At 37.5% G+C, this 22411-nt stretch overlaps 1 protein-coding gene and 1 long non-coding RNA gene across 3 annotated transcripts in view; one reads left to right on the top strand and one right to left on the bottom strand.

Annotated features, from left to right (window-relative positions):
* Positions 1-5461: 5461 nt before the first annotated feature.
* On the bottom strand, positions 5462-21330 carry LRRC58 (leucine rich repeat containing 58). The gene is made up of 4 exons (XM_032347657.1): positions 20649-21330; positions 11649-11777; positions 10808-11085; positions 5462-7162 (listed from the first exon to the last, which is right to left on the bottom strand). The coding sequence occupies exons 1-4, from the start codon at positions 21146-21148 to the stop codon at positions 6954-6956; spliced, it is 1116 nt and encodes a 371-aa protein (XP_032203548.1). The 5' UTR covers positions 21149-21330; the 3' UTR covers positions 5462-6953.
* LOC116593417 overlaps positions 21318-22411 on the top strand; it is a 17131-nt gene continuing 16037 nt past the window's right edge. The window contains exon 1 of one of the 2 annotated variants that reach the window (XR_004286898.1): positions 21318-21638. This is a non-coding gene — a long non-coding RNA (uncharacterized LOC116593417). The remainder of the gene's footprint in view (positions 21639-22411) is intronic. The other variant, XR_004286897.1, reaches the window with a different exon arrangement.

The raw sequence follows: 22411 nt of genomic DNA, 5'->3' as shown, positions 1-22411 counted from the left end.
TAAACAAGGTAGGTTCATGAATGTGCTTTGTAAACAGTAAGAAGCTACCGGATATTTACCCCTATTCTTGTTTCCTACCAGATCTAAAATTCTGAATACTCTGAGAGGTAGTGCAGACAGCATCACTTTGATGCTGGTTGACAAGTTACAATACAGTACTAATGCTATTACTGATTTCCTGTCATAGAATACATTATTAAATAGAGAAAGCATAATGCTAGTGGATAATAGTGAAGTGGGAATCCAGAGGCTTGGATTCAAGATTCAGACATTTGGAATTCTGGACAAGTCTCTCTGAGCTTAATTTTTTTCTCATCTCAAACAAGTGAGTCAATTTCAGACCTTTAAAGTTTCTTCTAGCTCTAACATTCTAGAGAATTTTGATGGAATTGCTTATGAAGCGGACAGTGACTGAAATGATGGATAGGACACGTCCAAGTCTCACTATACCCTGAAATGTTCTGGCTTCCTACTTGGTATCTACAGTTAGATAAGCCATTAAAGAAAATCTGACACTTATTCTAAGAACATCCCCAACTGGGCAGGTAGGGAGTTTTATCCTCAAGAAAGGGAAGAGCTCAGAGTTACACCCCATGGTTTTCCTCTTGCACCCTTCAAATTCTGAGCCTCTCCTCACCAAGAAGCCCTCCTGTATACTAGCCAGGAAGTGTTAAGCTTTTTCCATCTCAGCAAATTTGAAATATTATGTTTTTGCAGTGTGTCTTTCCTACCCATTCTGTTTACCTCAACTCACAATCAGCCACAATTCTTTCAAATTTTGGAATCTAGAAAATTGTAGGGTGTTATAGGGCCACCAAATGGCATTAAAGAACAATACTAAGTACTGTAATATTAGTGTGCTCAGTTAGTACTATACTACTTTGTCTTACAACTGTTTGATTCCAGATTAAACACAATTAAGTACCTGACCTTCATTAGCAAAATGAACTCACCAACCTCTTATTTGAGCATGCATCCATAAGTCTGTTAAGACTGTGGAAGCAGGGGCGCCTGGGTGGCTTAGTCATTAAGCATCTGCCTTCAGCTCAGGTCATGATCTCAGTCCTGGGATCCAGCCATCAGGCTCTCTGTTTGGGGGGAAGACTGCTTCTCCCTCTCCCACTCCCCCTGCTTGTGTTCCCTCTCTTGCAGTCTCTTTGTCAAATAAATAAAACCTTAAATAAATAAAAAAATAAAAAGACTGTGGAAGCAGAAGCAAATATAGTAGAAATATAGTAGAAAAGGACCTAATCTAATTCATCTTTAATCCTTTGTATGTAGCAAGATAGTAAATGCTAATACATGCCTAATGTATGTATTCATGTATTGAAGAAATTCAAAGAGATGAACAGTGAGTGGTACAGCAAGTAATCAGGCCAATACCAACATTTTAAGGATTTTCGGATTTTTAAAAATAAATTCAATTCACTTAAAATACTGTTACTTTTCAGAATACAGACTCAAATTCCAAGAAAGCACTTTTAATAAAATAAGGCACAATGTTTAATAAGGCAAAATTCACACAGAGGGTTAATATAACATCACATTTTCTTATATGTCCTGTGGGGGGAAAAGGAGGTATAGAATTGAAGTAGCTTAAATATTTTTTTTAGAGCCTTTACCATTACAAAGTAATACATAAATCTGATGCACTTAACTATATCTTGTCCTGAAAAGAAAATTTAATTGTTGAGTCACATTGCTGAATTACATTTATTGTTATAATTGTTTTAAATATCTACATACTTATATAGATATTCCTAATTCACAAGATTTCAAATACATAAAACTAAGAATATAAATGAAAACTAAGAAATAAGACAATGAAATTTAGTAATTTGACTAATGTAAAAGTACATATATTTTAATATCCTTTGTTGATACTTTAAAGTTTTATAAAGTCCCAAACTTTATAAAAAGTTAAAATACTGGTAACTTAAAATATTTCTCCCATATTTGTTTCTCATGAATACAAGTGGGCTCAGAAATGCAACAAACCCTAATTACGGACACATAGGGCTCTCCATGATTGTACTGTTGTAAAGTGATTGTTGAAGTTAAATTCCTTCTCAATAACATACATAACATCACATCAATGTCAACCGTTTGATAAAGGAGTCTCTTAAAACATTAGTTGTGGACATAAGAATTAACCAGTTTAGTAATATTTTTGTAGTACCAGCAATAGCACTTTCAGTCTTATCCCAGATTTTTCTAACCACAATGTAGAATAAAAGAGTTATTTATTCACAAAGTAATTCTGGTAAACGCACTTAGTCAACCTACCATGGTTTTCTGGCACAATGGTATATAAATAACCTTCATTAAATTCATAAATTTTAGTATTTACTAGATTGAATACTACCCTTTAGAATAAATTGACACTGATAAATCTCAGGTAAAAGTCTAGTAGCACCCAAATCCGTATTACCCTGTGAGTGTTCAATGTTTGTTGTTAGTGAATTATTTTCTACATCAATTCTTAGCAAATATGGACCAAGGAATGATAGAAGAATAGAGATATTTACAAGTAAAATGTTAAAACATAGCCCCTTGCAACCTAGTGTTACAAAAAAACCACTCACAAAATATCCCAGGCCTCACAGCAATAATACCTTTAAATCATGCTATTAGTATGAAGATGGTTGGGAACTGCTGTCATCTCTTAGTGGTAGCAGGTAAATTTTCTTTTTAATATAAAAAAGAATATACCTTCTCACTGATTTTATTTCAGGGGACTCTGATCCTTAGGACTTGACCTCCTCCAATAGTATGCATGACTGGGATTCCCTCTACTAAATGACACAGTTCCCCAGACTTTGGGTCTACAGTGGAGGATTTAAGGCACACACTTTCTGAGCACAAACGAAGATACTGCTGCCTTTAAAAACATCACAACTATAATGAAAATACAAAAGTGGATGTTATTAAGTTAATCAAATTAGTGTTATAAGAGAATAGTGCTTAATACAGAAACAGTGACAGTCAAGTACTTTTCCAAACAAAAGGAATCAGAACTATGTATCACAGATCATGTTGCCTAAAAACATGCACATCAGCCTTTACTGTTTAACACTCAGCACAACTTAAAAGCTGACTATTTTGGACTAAATAGGGAGTAATATTTATACTAACATAATAAAATATCTACTTTGGATAAGAAGTGAGGGGGTCATTGAAGTAAAAATGAGATATTTCTAAATAAGTGCAGTTTAATTATATACATGTTTTGTAACTGTTTTACCTAAAAAGGGTCTTATTATGTAGAATAAGTTTTTATACAAATAAATACTGCTAAAATGTTTTAAAAGATCAAACTTTATTTGTACTAATCATTTACTTAGTATTTTTTTTCTTTTTTACATAGTGACAAGGTAAACATTAACCAAGGCTGTAACACAAATTCCAGGTTAATGAGGTATTACTTTCTCCCTTTGAAAAGAGCAAGGTTGGTGGTAAGAAAATCCCATTTCCTTGCTGGCCCATCTTTATGGAAGGAAGTGGATAATCTTCCAGTAGCAGAAACCAAAAATATTTAGAGATAAAGGCTTTCAGGTGGTAAATAAGCCATGTGATTTTAAAACAATTTACTATTACTTTAAAGAACTTTCTTGGCTTAGGGATATACCTGGGTGTCTGGTGACTCCTCTGTCCTAGCCCTTTGTTACTTTCAAAGATTTCTTTCATTTAATACTCCAGCAATCAGCCTTTTCCTTCTCTTCTTTTGCTTAAATTGATATCTACCATGATATCATTTTGGCAGTTTGGCAGGATTGGTCTGCAGTATTACTCTGCTCTAGGCCTTTAACTTTTATTTACATCAACATAAAAATTTCTCAAATTTGAGGTACCATTTATAATGCATATTTACTTTTACATTTGGTAATTTGAAGTTCCAAATAGTTAAGAATTTCCAAACACGAGACTCCTCTGGCACACACTGAGAAGTAAAATGCAAAATAACCCTCAGATCTTCCTCTGGTATTCAAATACAAGGAATCCTAAGAACCTTGACTAACTTGTCCTTAGGTCAGCCAATCCAGGGCACCAAGGAAGCAAGATATTGTTATCAGCTAATCTTATTTCCTAAAATCCTAGGACTATTCAAACTGAGTTGGTGACACTGAGAATTGGATTCTAGGAATAAAGATTACTAAGAATGTTCAACGTACCCATTTCCATTTCAAATATTAACACTAAAGAATTCCATTCTAAACACATTAATGCTGTGGTTAAGTAGTTCTATCCACAGAAGTTCTGGTCACTAAAATTGTCCAATTGGAGCTTTATCAAAAACCTAGTTCATTATGAAAATTAGTACAGATTCTTAAGTCTCAAAAATACAGTTTATTAACTAGTTTAAATATAAACATATGACTTAGCAACTAAAGAGATAGACTATCATTGCAATACATAGTCAACTATATGATTTAGGAGTTGATTATCTGGTTTCTAAATTATCAAGTCCCTTGTATCTCATCTTCTGGCTAATTTCTACAATCACCAGTTATTAAAAAAAGGGGGGGAGAGTAGAGAAGAGAAACAGAGAAAATCTTAGAAATTATTAGCAGCTCTTCTAAAAGATTAGGTCAAAAGTTTTTAAAAAAGATAGAACTGACAACTGAAATGCAGATTTTCAAATGTACATGTACAACAAACATGCTATTCTATATTATGGTACACATCTACATATATAGCAAAGGCCAGAAACTGTTTCTAGTTGGGCCTATTTACATCTGTAATAGGTCAATCAGTTTACTTTCTTTCTGGGAAGCTGGGAAACACTTAACTGTACTTATATACCTACCCATTTATTTTACAAAGACTAACTCTTGGAAGATTACCCAAGCTAGTAAAGGATTAGGAAGTAAACTGTGGCATTTAAGCCAGAAAAATTTGGTCCTATCAATTTGGGTATTTTACTATGAATACATTATTTTCTATGAAAATATTTTATGTATTGCTATTAACTAAGTCAGGTACAGAACACTTTGGGCTTCTCACTTAGGCACTGCCTAAGTTATCTTTTCCTTTAATAATTTCATATGTAGCTTGCTGTGTCTAAATGGAGAAGTAAACAAAGACTTTACATTACTTTCATTTTATAATCTAATCACCTATGTACTACTTTGCTAGGCAGCAGAAACATACTAGATTACCTATAGAGACCTAGAAAATTTCTCAAAAGGAAAAAATATTATTACATTCTAACAAGGTGAAGGGATTCACTTTATAGCAGCGTTTCACAACTGCAGTCATGAAACTCCATCATGATGTTTCATGAATAACACATAATAAACTCTGAACTATCCTACAATATATTTTCTTCTAAAGTAAAAAATACACAAAACAAAAACCCAACATATGTACATTATTATTATCATACAACAATCTGCTTTTAAGAAATGTTGTGCCTTAGTTGTGAATGCCAGGAAGTCAGAAGGGAGAGCTTCTGATGTTCTAATGTGTTTCTGATCTACATTTTATTAAAAAAAAAACAAAACAAAACATAAAAACCCCAAAACTCCCATCATTTTATTATTGGTTATCTAATGACTGCTAGTATGTTTTGTGTATTTTATAATATCAAAATTATAATTCTACTATTCAATTTTTATTCCAAGTTAGCTAGTTAATAAAAATTTGGTCATTTCTAATAGCAATGAATTTGTGAAACATTTTTCTGCCATACTTAAGGGATATATTTAAGAAGTTTTACATGTTATCAATACATTACTTTCAAAAAAGTATTCCATGGTTAAACTAGTTTTGGAAATTATTCTATTTCTTACAATTGAAAGACTGCCTTGAAGTCTTTACACAAATAATGGCTGCCCACAATTTTATTTGGCTTGTAATTGTTTTCTAGATTTTCTTTAAAACGTAGACAAAGTTACAGATCAGTACACACAGGCAAAGGAGTCAGACATGACTTAAAATTTTAAAAATCATTTTCCCACTCCTTTAATGGAAGATACAAAGAAGCTTTCTAAGTTTACATCTCTTTTCTGTCAAAAGAAGTCTGACAGATTTTTAAATCAAAACCTATTATTCTGTCTTATGATGAAAAGATTAATCAAGACTGTTGCTTCCCATTAAGTGCAAAAGTGATTTCCTTACAAGGGGATCACTTCATGTTTAAACAAAAAATTCAAGTTAAAGTGGCTGTGAGCTCTTATGTCAGATAAACAGCTGTTTACCTAATTCTGTTAAAGCATATTTTAAAGTGTTCTGCATAGTATGTCAGGTTATACAGGCTGCTCTGGCATCATTACTTGAATAAATTTCTAAAATCTTGCTAGGATTAAGGCACTTTAACAGTCATTGCTGAATTATAGGAAGGAAACAGCAATCATATAGAACAAAGGAGCAGAACTAAAGAGTTTTAAAATTCCACATAAAAGTTATATCCCTTACTTTACCAGTTAGTAGGTCAGCAAGGGTTAGGTCCTATGTAACCATCTGTGAGCTTATGTGAATAGCTCTGTAATCAAGACACATAGGCAATACAAGAAGGGAGGGCTAATCCTGTTAAGGCATAGTGTTCAGTCTAAACCCAAGGACAACTCTGGTAATAATTACAGCTCTGATCATTTCTTTCTTCATCTCAACAGTCACATGTTACACCACTCATGGTTTATTATAGCACTGCTCTTCAGAATGCTCCATTGTGCCATGTGATTCATGCAAAACTTGAGTGAAAATTGCAAACAATAAAACTGCAAACAATCAGCTAAATTCGAAACCATCATTCAGAGTGAATTATATTCAAAGAATCCAAACATGGAACTGGACTCATTCCTGCTGAATGGGAAGATAAAATACAAAATCTTTTCTATCATCTCCAACTCTTTCATGGACATTAAAGATGAAGATACCATTTCAAAGTCTTTTTCTTTTCCAATCACCTTTGCTCAGTTCTTTGACATGTATCATACCACCCTCCATTCTTTTCAACCAAGAAGAACTTTCTGCATTCTGTGTGCAGCGACACTAGCTTCGTCCTCCGAGTCAGATTCACTCTGGGATGTGGAGCTGTGAGAGGCAGAACTGCAAGGGGAAGAACATTCTGGGGAACATAAGTAGTGCATCAGTGGGAGGCGGTACTTCCCACAGAAGTCCACAAATTTAATTTGTCTGACACAGCAGTCAAAGTAGACTCCTAGAGAGAAGAAGGAATTAAGTACAAAATAATTACAAAGCAAAGAGCCATTTCTTTTTCAACCCCTTCTCCAATATTCTGAAAAGTCATATATAGTCTCCTTTTCTGTGAATTTTAAGCAGAAGCAACAGTTGCTTCATACCAGAAGGCCTTAGGGATGACAATTTGGCTACAAAGAGAAGGCCAGATAAGACTTATCTTTAAGGGAGCTGGCATTAAAAGGATACTGTTAGCTTCTTTTCTCTGAGTGACTTGGTGAACAATGGCTGATGGAGAGATTATAGGATACCTGAAGTGTTCTTCCTCCACTCCCCAACCTATTCCTTGGTACTACCCTACCAGCAAGAAGCTTAAACGCCCCCCTGCAAGGGATACCTGGGTGGCTCACTGGGTTAAGCAACTGCCTTGGGCTCAGGTCGTGATCCCTGGAGAGTATGCTTATTCCTCTCCTTCTGCTCTTCCCCACGACTCATCCTCTCATGCTCTCTTTCTCTCAAATAAATAAATAAAATCTTAAAAAAAAAAACACACACACACACACAAAACTCCTTTAATAATGATCCTAAAAGATTTGTTGTCATTCAAAAAATTTGCAGGAAACAGACGACTTTTGATATTCTTGTTCTTATGTATTGGGAAGGGAAACTCTTACATTTCCAAAGGCTCTAAATCTACAGGTTTCAAAGCTGTTTCATGAATGATCTCACTTGATTCTCACACACTTATATACTGTTAGGTAGACTGAAACACTATTCACCTTTTTAAATTCCTAATTTGGTGCCCCTGAGATGGGGCCCTTCAGCTAAGTAAAACTACAGCTAGAGATGTGAGGAAAGCAGAGGATACTGTAGCTCAGGGTTCAGTATAAATGGAACACCTACAATTCTGGGTCCCATCACCCTTCTTCTTCTTCTTTTTTCTTTCTTTTTTCTTTTTTTTGTTTAAGATTTTATTTATTTATTTGACAGACAGAGATCACATGTCGGCAGAGAAGCAGGCAGAGAAAAAGGAGGAAGCAGGCTCCCTGCTGAGCAGAGAGCCTGATGTGAGTGAGGCTTGATCCCAGGACTCTGGGATCATGACCTGAGCCAAACGCAGAGGCTTTAACCCACTGAGCCACCCAGGCACCCCATCCCATCACCCTTCTACAGAGCAGTCTCAACCTCTATGCTCTAAGACTACTCTGTGTATCACATAAGGCTCTAAACTAAGAAGATGTGGTTCAAGCAAAGGAGAAACAATGATTTCTACTTACCTTTTTTTCCCCATTAGCTTTCTAATTTTCTGATTGTGTAGTCAGTATAATTCATAGTTTAAAAAGGGGATTTCATGGTATGTTACTTTGAACAATTTAGGAAAGTAAAGTAATAAAGTAATAGATTGGTCAACCAATATTGATAGTAAATCCCCCGAAATGTGTTATCATCCTAAAAAAAGATGGAAGTAATAAAATAAAGCCTTATAGAGTCACCATGAGCTAGAACTAGAACAGCACAATATTAAATATTACCTTGTCATGTCTAGGATCTCAGACTCTACAAAGACAAAAAAAATCTCTCAAAATATAAATTTATTTTTGCTGGGGCACCCAGGTGACTCAACTGGTTAAGATTTCGACTCTCATTATGGCTCAGGTGGTGATCACAAGGGTAGTGAGATCGAGCCCATGCCCTACGCCCCTCAGGCTCTGTGTTCGGTGGGAAGACTACTTGAAGATTCTCTCCCTCTGCCCCCAACAACTCACGCACTTCAAGTACATGTGCTCTCTAAAATAAATCAATCTTTAAAAAATTTTACTTTTCTTTAACTCAGTGTTCAATAGCTAATGAGTCTGAGGGCAGAAATGTCACTGGTCCAATTACTGTATAATCTGGATTTTTAAACTAATAATTTTTAAAGTATATTTGTTTATAAGATAAATTACATCAGTATACTAAAAAAAAAGTCATTTAAAAAAGCATTTAAAAGAGACAAGAGAATTCTTACACAGGTCCATTTTTAGGAAAGGATATTTTCAAAGAACAGATTAAACATGTTATTATGTCCTAAGGCCTGGTGGGAATGCTGTCCCTCACCACTGTTAAAGCCAACTTGAGGGATGCCTGGGTGGCTCAGTCCAATAAGCTTCTGCTTTTGGCTCAGGTCACCATCCCAGAGTCCTGGGAATAAGTCCTGCATTGGCTCCCTTCTCCCCTTGCTTGTGCACATGCTCGCTCTTGCTCTCTGATAAATAAATCCTTTAAAAAAAAAAAAAAAAAAGCCTACTTGGGAAAGGAGAGCTACAGAGAAAGCTAAGTACTTCTAATCTGGCATATCACAGCACCGCACCTTCTGCTTCTAAGAGTGAGTGGCCAGAAATGGCCCAGAGGATCACCTTTTGTAAACCAAGAGTGTCTTTTTTATTTTTTAATATTCTTTGAGGAACTTAAATCATTTTCTCTCTTTTAACCTTCAAACAGTTTCAAGACATGATAGGACTTCCAGGGAAAATCTCACCTGGCTCTGATCATCATTATGCAGCATCTCCTTAGCACCTATATTTCTCCTACATTGGTAAAAACCTTCTGTACTCACATTTGATTAGATTTTTAAAAAGCAGTCTTTTATGAGAGACCCAAAATAAAATGACCTGCTATCAGTCACCAGCTCCCACCTACACACCCTGGCACTTTAGGCCTTTGTAACCAGGCCTCAACGTTATCATCTACTTCTCTTTCATGTACTTCCCTAACTGTATAATATTTGAGCCAAATTATTACTCATCCAATATTGTGTCCCATACTGTTTTCTCTCCAATTTTGCTCTCTCCAGCTGAAAAGTTTCCTATCCTCAATCTTATTTACCATATCAAAATACAACTCATCCTTCAAGAATGTACTCTCTTCCTCCTTTGATTTCCAGTAGTACTTTGAACTTCTATTTTACTCTGCCTTACAGTCTTTCATTTCTTTAATTCCCTCCAAATGCTATCAGCTCAAGACATTTTTTAAAAAGATTTTGTCAGAGAGAGAGAGTGTGTGTGTGTGTGAGCTTGAGCACAAGCAGGGGGAGCAATAGGCAGAGGGAGAAGCAGGCAGAACCTTGGGATCATGACCTGAGCCAAATGTAGATGTTTAACCAACTGAGCCACCCACATGTCCCTAAATTCAAGAAATTCTGAATCATGGATGTATAAGAATATAAAAGTCCAAGGTATATTCCAAAATTGGCACATTTAACCAATTCTCCTACATTCTGAATCATAATCTATAAAGGTACCTGATACTCATAACAGTGGGTCTAGGAAAACGTCCTTCAAATAAATATGAAAGGTAGCTAAATATTTTGGAGGCTCTTTTTAAACTGTTATGACTGTTTATGTTTCTTTTTATTTTACTAGCTTACTCTATTATCTTGTGACAATTCCAAGATATGATGAGACTTTTGGGGTATTTTCCTTTTGTATGAATTGTAAAATACTTTTAAAAAAAAAAAAGGGAGAGGAGGGAAAAATGTCTTACTTTTCTGGTGAAAGGGTGAAAGGGTGAGGGAAACAAAGAGGCTAAATGCCTTTCTCTGGAAGAAGATGACTAATTAAAAACACTTAGACTATCAATATAAAAAATAGCTAAATGAATGGGAAAGATATACACTGAATTAACTTACCTCCACACTTTGGGTTTGGGCAATTGGTGGCTAAGCTCAAGTATCTAAGAAGATTCTCGGGAAGATCGTATGGAGTGTAGGAAATATTTCGAATTTTAATGGTCCGTGCAGCTAATTCCAGGAGAGTTGGAGGGTCATAGGTTAAATCTCTAACAAAACGAACAACCAATGGATTTCCTCGCAAACTCAACTCTTCCAAATGAATAAGGTTGAGGATCTCTCGAGGCAGGTATGTCAGCAAGTTATTGTGAAGACTGAGGGAACGAAGCGAATGCAACCTACAATGAATGCAGTACAAAAATTAATGGCAGTGAGCAAACTAACTACTATGAAAGCTAAGCAAAGAACTTGATTTCCCAAGCAATTAAGGCCAACAGAAGTAAAACAGAAAGGAGCTGAAACTAAACCAGAGTACAGACTTGTCAATATCATGAGATGACATTTGCCCATAGGATCTTACAGAATGTAGAATAATAATCAGTATTCTTACGTGCTAGGCTGATATAAATGCTAGATTTAAAAGATTTTTTAAGCAAGCTTTATCATTTGGATACCTACAAGAAAGATTTAAAATGCAACAGAAATCAAAAGCCTTCACATTATTTCATCAGGGTAAAAATATTTCATATCAAATATAAAATCAGTAAAATTCCATAAAACCTGGGGAAATCTATGCCAAATTACTCTATTTTTGATTAGAGAAAACAGGCTAAACAAATATTTTGAGACATTAACTGGGGCATTTACAATAATGTTAAAAATAAGCAACTCAAGTCATAGCAAACCTCAGAACTGTAATTCTCATGTATTATTTACTTTGAGAATGCCTAAAATTACTCACTGTGAAAGCTGAGGAGGCACACTTTGGATTTTGTTGTCACATAATACCAAGTAACTGAGAGAAGGCAAATTTGCTAATTCTGGTGGGATTTCTCTGATAAAGTTTCCTCCAAGATATAAACACTCTAAACTGTAAAAATAAATGAACAAAAACAAAAATATAAACAAAAATTGGACAAGACATCCCAAGGTCTTTATTACAACCAACACATTTCATTTATTCATTCAGCAAATGTTTTATCTAGAATCTGCTATATACTATACAGCCTCTAGAGAAATAATGCAATTTTCAGAGAGCTTGTATTATAGGTAAGCAGGTAAGACATGCTATTAAAATTAAACTCAAAACAAGGCCAAAGGTAAGTATAACCTGATTAAAATACCAAAATAAGTAGAGCGATCCATAAATGATAGAGGAGTTTAAAAAAGCAGAGAAGTAAGAAAAGGACACAGTGCTTAGGACTGGCAAAAGTTTTGGAGAAGTGTTGTGACTTCAGATGGACCATGAATTTGGCCCATGCAGATGGGAAGAAAGAAGGCACTTCAGGTTGGAGGAAAGGGCTTTTATGGGACAATGGACACATCTTTTAAACAGAAGAGCAGAGCTCCTGATGAAGATTCCAGAGAAAAGACTGAAGGAAAGCCGGATTTTGTGCTGGTAGGCATGGATTTCATGCACTTTTTAGGCAATGGGAAAACCACTAACCTTTTTCTGAAAAGAATGGGAAAACATGGCTGAACTCTACATTTTTTCTTTGCTCTTATTATAGCAAAAGCATTCTTCAGGAGCTTTCTAAATTAATTGTGTAAAATGACCACTATCATGAAATTAAAGTTCCAGATAGTTACCTTATTTTCCATCAAGTCACCAACATTTTAGACATAGCATTCTTTTAAGCATAGCATTTAGACTAGCATTCTTTTAAGACACCTTTGAATGTGGGGAAAAAATAGCCCACTAAACTATTAACCAAACTTTCAGGATAAGAATTATCTGGGATACTTTTAAAGCTGCAAATTCCAGGCCCCATCCAGATTCACTATATCAGATTTCCACGGTAAGATTTTACAATATAAGGTTAAGAGAGTAAGGTTAAAGGTAAAGCCAAGTTACTCTGCAGAGCTACAGCTAATTACAAATCCATAACTAGCAAATTAAGAGTCCTTATCATATAACCCTGCCAACACTTATTATCGTTTGCTTTAAGTTTTATTTACTTTTTTACTATTTTATTATGTGAAAAATGGAACCATTCTGTTCTTTTAATTTGCAACTCTCTAGATATTAATGAATTCAGCATCTCTGTATATGTTTTTGGCCATTTGTGTATCTTCAGAGAACTGCCTGTTCCTATTCTTTACCCATTTTTCTCACAGGTTTATATGGTTTTCTGTTATTAATTTGCTGGGAGCTTCGTTGTTAAATATATGTTCCGCATAACCTTGTTCCTCTGTGACCTAGAGCATGGTCTACTTTTGTTCACATTTTGCATGTGTAAAATGAATGTGGAGCTACTAGTATTGAACTTATTAACTATGCAACCCAAAATTTTTATAGCCTCTCTGATTCTTTTGCCTCCTTGCTCTGATGGTTAGTCTTCTACCAGAACCGCAGTTTTCCTTCTTCCCTTTATAATTACCAAGTTTTGCTCTTTCCCCTTAAAATATAGAAGCTATAACACAAATAAATCTTTGCTGATTGTTCCTTAACTCACATGAAGCATTTCTCTTTTTTCCTTTTAATCCATTTGTCTTAAAATCTATTTCTTTTAATTATCAAAATTGCCTCCTGGTTTTATTTTTGTCTGTATTCATTTCATTTAAAACACCATTCACCAGTATAAGAACTTAAGCCAGTTACTTATTCTTGTTATGCCCGTTTCTTCCTCTTCAAAATGGAATAATATTATATATTAAACAAAGTGCCTAGTTAACAAATATGAACTAGGCATCTACCATGTGCCAGGCACCATTCTAGGGAACACAGTATAAATAAGATCGAATTCTTGACCTTACAGTGTAGTGAGATAGATAATAAATCAGTGAATGTACATGTATTATGTCTGAGGGCTTTAAGTGTTACCTCTCTAAAAAGGGAGGTAATCAGATGGTAATGGAAGTGAAATTCTAGACAGGGTGGTTAGGAAAGGTTTCTTTTAGATGACATGTGAACAGAAATATGAATGAAATGAATGAGTACAAATTCCTAAGATAGAAAATGCTTGGTGTGTTGCCATTTGTGCGTACATGAGGGTGGTAGAAGAGGGAGAGTGGTGGTCAGAGAGGTCTGCATGGGCCTTTTGGGCCTCAGTAAGGATTTTGAATTTTATCCTAAGTAGGAAGGATTTTGAACAAAGTTGTGTAACTTTACTTACACTTTAGAAATATCACTGTGTCTACCAGCTTAGTAAGTGGTGGGGAGCAGAGAGCACAATGGGAGGAGTTGAAGTTGGATGACCAGACTGTAGCCTAATGAGGTAGTACAGACATGAAATGATAGAGATTTCTTTGGTATATCTTTTTCTATCGTATTATTTTTAATTTATTGGGGTATTTCTATTTTAAGTGTAACTCTTATAAGCAGGATGCAACTTGATTTTGGTAAGTTTAGACCCGTGTTTTCTATTAACATGGTATACCTAAATATCTTTTTTCTCTTCTGTTCTTTTGTCATATTTCATTCAAGTTTCTCTTCTTCCCATTCTCCCTCTACTATTTTGAACTGTATATGCTATTTCTGTCTTGCTAGTAGTTACCCCTTGAATTTGCTTTGCTCTCCCTCTCACTCCCAAACACACATCCATGCTCCTTTCTGTTCTTCTCTTTATACCATTTAGAATTAGATCTATCTTGATTTGAAAATAAACTTATTTCCAATTAGTAATATTCAAATTCATCAATACGTTTTACCAATTTCCTTGTTTGGCATTGTTTTTGGAGCCTATTATTTTATTCATAATTCCAAATTTTATTAAAATTAGTTCTCGGGGCGCCAAGCTGGCTCAGTTGGTTAAGCGTCTGTCTTCAGCTCAGGTCATGTTCCTAAGATCCTGGGCTCGAGCCCCGAGTCAGACTACCTGCTCAGTGGAGAACCTGCTTCTGCCTCTCCTTTCAGCTCATCCTCTCTCTCTCTCTATCTCTGTGTCTCTCGCTATCTCTCTCTCTCCCTCAAAAAAAGGAAAAAAAGTTAGCTTAGAATCTTGGAGCACCTGGGTGGCTCAGTGGGTTAAAGCCTCTGTCTTCAGCTCAGGTCATGATCCCAGGGTCCTGAGATCAAGCCCCACATCAGGCTCTCTGCTCAGCGGGGGGCCTGCTTCCTCCTCTCTCTGCCTGCCTCTCTGCCTACTTGTGATCTCTCTGTCAAATAAATAAATAAATAAAATCTTAAAAAAACAATTAGTTCTCATACCCCAAAATAGGTTGGCCCTAGATAAGCTTATTTTCAAGCTGTGAGGTACAAACTTGCTATGCTAGTAAAGACCTTGCTATTTCTTTTAAAGTCCATTTTTCTTAGAGTATATATTTAACAAGTTTTTCCGTAAGGACCATGGTTGTTAATCTTTGAATTCTTTGTCTTTTATGTTTTTACCTCTTTCCTTCACTGCTGAGTAACAGCTTGGCTAGGCATAAAATTCTAGGTTGACATTACTTTTCCTTAGCACTAAGAAGATACTATTCCATTATCTTACTACAGCCAGTATTACTATTGTTCCTCTGTAGGTAATCAGTTTTTTTCTCATTAGGAGCCATTAGGGCCTTTTTTCTCTATTATTCTTAAGTTTTACTGAATGTTGCAAGATATCAGTTTAGAGTGCTCTTCCTTTAATTGTGGGGAACTGTTAGCTACTATTACATCAAACACAGCCTTTCCTACATTTTCTCTATTCTCTTTCTACAGTTCTTACTAAACAGCAGTCTGAATTTCAGGATCAAGTTTACATGAAAGAAACATTCCTTTCATACTCTCCATTTCTTTTCTTTCTTTCTTTCTTTTTTTTTTTAAAAAAAAAAAAGATTTTATTTATTTATTTATGAGAAAGATAGAGAGCGAGGGAGAGAGTGAGACAGAGAGAGAGCATACAAGCAGGGAAGGGGCAGAGGGAGAGGGAGAAGCAGACTCCCAGCTGAGCAGGGAGCCTGACACAGTAGGACTCGATCCCAGGACTCTGGGATTACGACTTAAGCCACCCAGGCACCCCTTTACTCTCCATTTCTTTATTTATTTTTTTGTGCTGCATTCCAGGAGAATGCCTCAGTAAGATCTTTTACCTTAATGATTCATTCATCAGCTGACTTCAGTATACTATTCGGCACACTGAGTTCACAATTACCTTTTTTTTTCATTTCTAGGAATTCTAACTGGGATTTTCATAATTGTTCGTTTTTAACTTTCTTATTCTTGTTTCGTTGATGAAGTTCCTACCTTCACCTCTCTGAAGTTAGAAATCATACTTACTTCAAAGTCCTTTAGAGTAACTTACATGTATTTTCTTAGGCACAATTTCTTTCATTTGTTGAATTTCTATCTGTCTTTCATAATCTCAGACTTCCTTGATATGTAGTGATTTTAAAAAGCTAACTTGAATCTTAAGTTTTGTCAATTTAAAAATATATTCATACTTTTTCCTATTTCTGATTGTGCAAATCTTTCCAAGATTGCATCTCTCTTTTGAATTACAATGCTTAGTATAAGCAAGCAGACAACTTTAATTCTGATATGTTATTTTTTTCTCTTCTGAAGATTATCTTGTAGAAAAAATCAACTGTGTGGATATAAGAATTCTATTAAACGTGAATGTCTGAATGCTGGTTAGAAAAACAAAACAAAACAAAACAAAAACAACAAAAAACCACAAAAAGTTCCTGAGCAGGATTATCTGATCTACCAAATATGGTGTAAGTTAATGCTTGATTACTCAGAAATCTCTCTTTTTCTGAGGGAAGCTACTAGAATAGAATAAAATAGAGTAGAATAGAAAGAACATTTGGAATTCTAATCAAAGAAATTATCCCAGAAAAGGAACGATTTTAATGAGAAGACTATCTGGGGAAAAATTTAGCAATCCTGAAAGTTCTTTTATAAAGAATTTGATAGTCAAATAAAGAACAATTTGCAACAGAGTCTAATGGTGGAGAAAAGAAAATAAGGTGAAGAAAGGGAAAAGTGATTCAGAGCAAATTTAAATCTTGTCCTTTCTATTTAAGTCAAGAATTGAGAGAAATTAGCGTCTGGTTGTTAGTTATGACTCAATGTCTGCTCCTATCAATGCTTTGGAGGGTACACAGAAAGAAAGGATGCCAAACTTTAGTAGTTACTGTAACTTTACCAGAAAAATATCTGATGTTCTAAAAAATAACTAAGCCCACTATTTCAAAATCATATAAATTCTCTGTGGTTATCATTAATTAGAGTACACAACCAACATATTAAATTTATACTTTCAGACCTATTTCTCACTTTGAAACTCAAATAATTTCCGAGGTTCTATGGACTTGAAGCCTTTCAGTTATTTGGGCAAATTAAACTTCCAAGACACATTCTACTGTTTCCAAAAATGCTTTTGAAAGGAGAAAAGAAACTACTGTTGAATTTTAAGCAAAACTGTAGTGTTTAAAAGTTCTTGTGGTATATTTCTGTCAGCATCGCACTTCTGTTCATCGAGCTTGGAACAAGTCTATTTTTTAGTGTTTGATGAATATCAAAACAGAAAAGTCATTTATGGAATTTATAAAATTCTTCCCTTCCTTTCTGTTTAGCATTAATCCACCAATGTTAAATTTGTTTCTTGGAAAGGTATCTTGATTCTCCAATCCTTAGGGATACTGAAGTGAGTGCCTTTTTTCTAGCAAGGCCAATGACCCACTAAAAAAACAGATGAGGCCCTTAGTGCCAATAACTTTAACCACAGGTATAAGTAGAAAATATTTTGCTCCTCCACCCAAATAAAAATGACATTAAGGGGGTGCCTGGGTGGCTTAGTCGGTTAAGCATCTGTCTTCAGCTCAGGTAATAATCAGGGTTCTGGGATCCAGCCCCGAGTCGGACTCCTTGCTCAGTGGGGAGCCCGTTTCTCCCTCTCCCTGTCTGCTGCTTCCCCTGCTTATGCTCTCTCTTGCTTGTTATCTCTCCTCTGTCAAATAAATAAATCTTTTTAAAAAATTACATTAACAAAAATATAAATTTGTTCTACATTACGGTTGGTTAAAGGGAGATGGAATTCCAGCAACACAGCTTTGTAAAAGAAGGCAGGACATAGGAAGAGAAACACAGAAAGATAAGAACCATACATCTGTGGATAAAGAAAGTAGTTTTCTTGAGGGAGCATCCCTGTATCGAATCATTTTTAAATATTATCACTCACCATAAGCTTTTAAAGTACATGAACCACATGAATCTCATTGTCACTATCTGGCTTCAAGCAAGTGACTGATACTAAATCTCAGTGTCTTCATCTGTTAAAAAAGGCGGGTGGGCAGAGGGGCGGGAAGTGAATCAGGCCATTGCCCAGGTTGTTTCTACTTTTCTAAGATTGTGTTTTTACTGCTAAGATTTTATTTCTACACGACCCTTTTAGCCTACAGTCAACTAGAATTTAAATTTGGAACATGGCCTAAACCTTTACTGATTCTTATCAGTAAAGAGAAATGGAGCATAAAACTAAAAAATGAAAAACACTGACAAAAAAGATCCCATACACAACTGAAGCCGAAGATACAATGACCAAAAAGCATAGTTAATTAGCTAGAAAATCAGGTCAACCAACCATGTAAACAGTTTTGACCAATCCTCCTGATCGCATATGTAACAGAAGTCAGAAGGATTAGGTTCTAGCCCCATTCTGTCACCGAAGAAAATTCTTGGTTTTGGACTCAGAGATCCCGAGATCAAATCCAGCTCTACCACTCATTGGCTTTGGGTTCTTATAACTTAACCTCTCAAAGCCTCAGTTTCTTCTTATCTCACCAAGGCATTGTGAGAATTAAAAAGGATATTTAGAGCCTCTACTGCAGAGCCTACAGCATTGTAAGTATTCAATAAATAGGATTTTTGCCTACCTTTCCCCCCATGTGATGGAAATAAGTGCTCTAGGTATTTCTTAGTATGTTAAGAAGACTCAAATGAGAAGGTTGGAATTATGTAACTTCAAAATTAGGAGGAACCAAGGACTGTCAATTTTATGTCTAAATCTCTGTCCAAGTTTTCTATATTTCTTAATATCTTTTCTAGTATCACCCAGGTGTAAGTGACCATCATCTCTCATGCTACTAGAATGACCTCCTTTAAGCAGCCCTCAAAATCTCTTTTCATCTCTCCACCTCTGCTGCACAGCAAAAAGGCTGATGTGCTTAAAACTTTCCCATGTGTATTTAGAATAAAATCCAAACTTTACCACGGCCTTCAGGATCCCACATGGCCTGGGATTGGTCCAAGTTTCTGTCTGCCAACTTTCACTCTTGGCCACTTTTTCACTACACTCTAGTACAATGTCTTCCTTTCAAAATGTTGGCCTTCAGTTCCCCTTGATTTCCGGCATTTACACGCATTGTTTCTTTTACCTAGACTGAACCCACCCCACCCTCTCCTAGTTAATTCTTATTCTTCCTTCAAAATTCTCAATTCTCCATTCTCAATTCAAATGTTACCTGTTCAAGGACCAAAGTCAGGTCCCTCTGTTATTTCAAGGCACTCCACTTGTCTTCATAGAACTTACAAAAACTGTATTTAAAAATGAGGTTTATAATTCATTGTTTAATGTCTCCAATTAGTATGTTAACTCCAGGAGAACAGGACCATGTTCACCTCTGTATCCCCAGTACCTAGGACAGTGCCTGACACATGGTTAAGTACTTCATAAATATCTGTTGATGAGTCATTGGACATCTTGTCCTAATGCCTTATTTTTCAGATTAGGAAGTTGTGGTCAGGATATGTTAAGTGACCTGCCTAAGGGTGGGACACCAAGAGTTCTTATTCCCATCCAATGTTCTTTTCACCATACTTATCTCTTTCTAGTTCTACTATTCTGTTATCTCAGAAAACTCAATAAAGGATGTGGAAATATTTTACAGATGACAAACATTGTGTTTTTGTTTTTGTTTTTATTTTCCACTTTGGACAATATACTTAATCTTTCTCTATATCTCACACCCTGAAGAGCACTTTTAGACAACTTTTGCTATCCTGCTTCTCTGCTTCCTCCTTCCATTTAATTCAATATCTATTTATTTACTGAATAATCTGGTAAGGCAGACCTCTGAACAAGGAATTATAATCAATAAGGTAAATGCAATGGTGGGATGAATGAGGTACACAGGAAGTCCAGTTCAGCTAACAACCGTCCAGGAACCAGTAAAGGAAGAAAACAGACAGCCCTGGAAGTAGGTTCTGAAGGATGAACAGGAGTTCGTCAGGGGCAGGCAACATTCCAGGCAAAGGGAACTGCACATGTACAGAGGCCCTGCATCCATTCGCCGCGTATTTAGTAAGTGCCCCTATGGTGCTGGTAAACTGCATGGCTCACTGAATTTCACAAACAGTGCTAGTATTGCTACAGGAAAAGGATAGCAGAAAATGGAGCGGGAAGCAGGGGTTTGGTCAGAGTATCTTGTCTGTCATGCTAAAAGGCATGGAAAACCACCACAGACGTCAGAGCAGGGAAGTGACCACCTCCGACGGACATCTGTTTGAGTACTTACTCAGTTGGGATAACCCCCCCCCCCAACATCCCCCGGAACCCAAGAAAAAAGAAAAACTGCCTCGAAAATCTGCTCAGGGAAAACACAATCCCAAAGGCTGTCTCTCACACGCGATCTTACAGGATCTTCACTTAAAACTCGCTGAGATGGCGGGGCAGTGACCACTGCCAAAGAATTAAAGAGCGAGCCTGGAAGCAGGCGGTTGGTTACGTGACAAATGACGGGCGCCCAGACCAGGCCTAGGGCTCGGGCGCTCCTGGACGTCGCCCCGGGCTTCCCTACTCTGGGCCAGGGCCACGCTCACCTCTGCAAGTTCTCGATCTCGGCCGGGATGCTCTGCAGCTGATTGCCACCCAGGCTGAGGGTCTGCAGCGCGCGGAGCTCCAGCAACGACGCGGGCACCTCCTGGAAGCAGTTCCCGCTGAGGTTGAGCATCTGGAGGCTGCGGCAGAGCGGCGACTGGGCCAGGCCCTTGGGCAGCGCGCCGGGCCCGCCGAGCCGGTTGTTCTTGGCCAGCAGCGTGCGCAGGCCGCTCAGCGCAAGCAGCTCCGGCCCGAGCGCGGTCAACGCGTTGCCGCTCACGTCCAACAGCTGGAGGTGCTGGAAACCGCTGCTCAGCGCCCGCGGCAGCGACACCAGACGGTTATAAGGCAGCAGCAGCCGGAGCAGCGCCTCACGGGCGCCGCGCCGCTCCTCGCCCCGCGCCTCCAGCTCCAACTCCACAGTCTCTGGGGACATGCTGAGGCGGGACAAGTTCAACTCGGCCTCCCCCGCCGTGGCCACCGCCGCTCCGGCCTCCTCCATCCCGGCCGCCGCGGGGCCCCTGGCCCCGGAACCGAAGGGCTTCGCGCGCAATCCACAGGCCAGGAGCTCCGCGGCGCCCCGGAACTTGAACCGAGGGCTGCGTCGGAAGTGGCGCGGGCGAGCGCTAACCCCGCGGGCCCCAGCCGAGTCACGCGACGCTAGGCGGCAGGGTGCGCGCGCCGCTTGGCGGGGGGAGGCGGCTGTGTTTCACGTGGCGCGCGGCACTGAGAAGGGGTGCGGGCGGGGGCAGAGGCCGGGTGGCCGCGCGGTTGTCCTTTGAACCTCGGGGGGTTTGAACAGCCGCGGTTTATAGTCCCTGGAGTCTGGTTGACGTGTCCCCAGAGGGCAGGACTGCCTCGGTAAACAGCCCAAGGACTGTTAGCTTATCTGGCCTTGAGGGTTTGCGCGTCAATGTGCACCGCCCCCTTGGTCCCAGTTTAGGAGTGGGGCCCCTACTCTGCGGATTCGGTGAGAACACAGGAATTTAGTGGTGAGTCAGCTTCATTACAGCAAGCCCCAGCAGTTTAGAGTTGCGGGATTAACCGAGACGGCTTCGAAGTACAAAGACAGCTGGAGTAGAAATCAGAACCTCTGGATCCTACCTCTGGTTCTGCTATTAAATAAGCCTCGTGTCCTTGGACAAAGAATTTGATTTGTTTCTCCAACCGTAGAGTATGGAGAGTAACCTGTCCTGTTTGCCCTGCAGGGTTAGTTTCTTTTTGAAACACGATAAAAGTAGGGTATACCAAGTAAGGGCGTTTCTACATTTCAGCTATAGAAGGATTTCTGTAGTTTTGGTTGTGGCTAGAAATGAATTTGGGAGCGATGGAAGAGGTTAGATAGCTCAAATTGATCAGTTTAAGAACTAAGGAAGCAGTGAGATTTTACTACAGATTAAAACTACAATTAGTTGGCAAATTAACGTATCTGGCCTAAGCTTCTAATTAACGTATCTGGCCTAAGCTCCGTCTTTTCTGAAATTACTTTTTATAATTTTAGAAAGTGATGAGTAGAGCCGAGAAAATCACTTAGCAAATTTTTTTTTACAAACCATATGCATATAAATGTTCAAAGATTGTATAAAGTCAATGACATTAAGTTGCCTTCCTCCTAAAAAGAATAAAGTAACTTTTTTCTTGCCACTCATTTGTGTGAGAAACTTACACCTCTTACCTCCTGCTAAATTTTAATTTCTGCTTGAGTTATAGTAAGCAGGAGGATGTACTTTGTCAGTTTAAATCAGAAATAGAATGTTTTTTAACA

This window comes from Mustela erminea, chromosome 1 (genome assembly GCF_009829155.1).
Source record: "Mustela erminea isolate mMusErm1 chromosome 1, mMusErm1.Pri, whole genome shotgun sequence".
Classification (NCBI taxonomy): Eukaryota; Metazoa; Chordata; class Mammalia; order Carnivora; family Mustelidae; genus Mustela; species Mustela erminea.
This window is presented reverse-complemented; position numbering and strand designations above follow the sequence as displayed.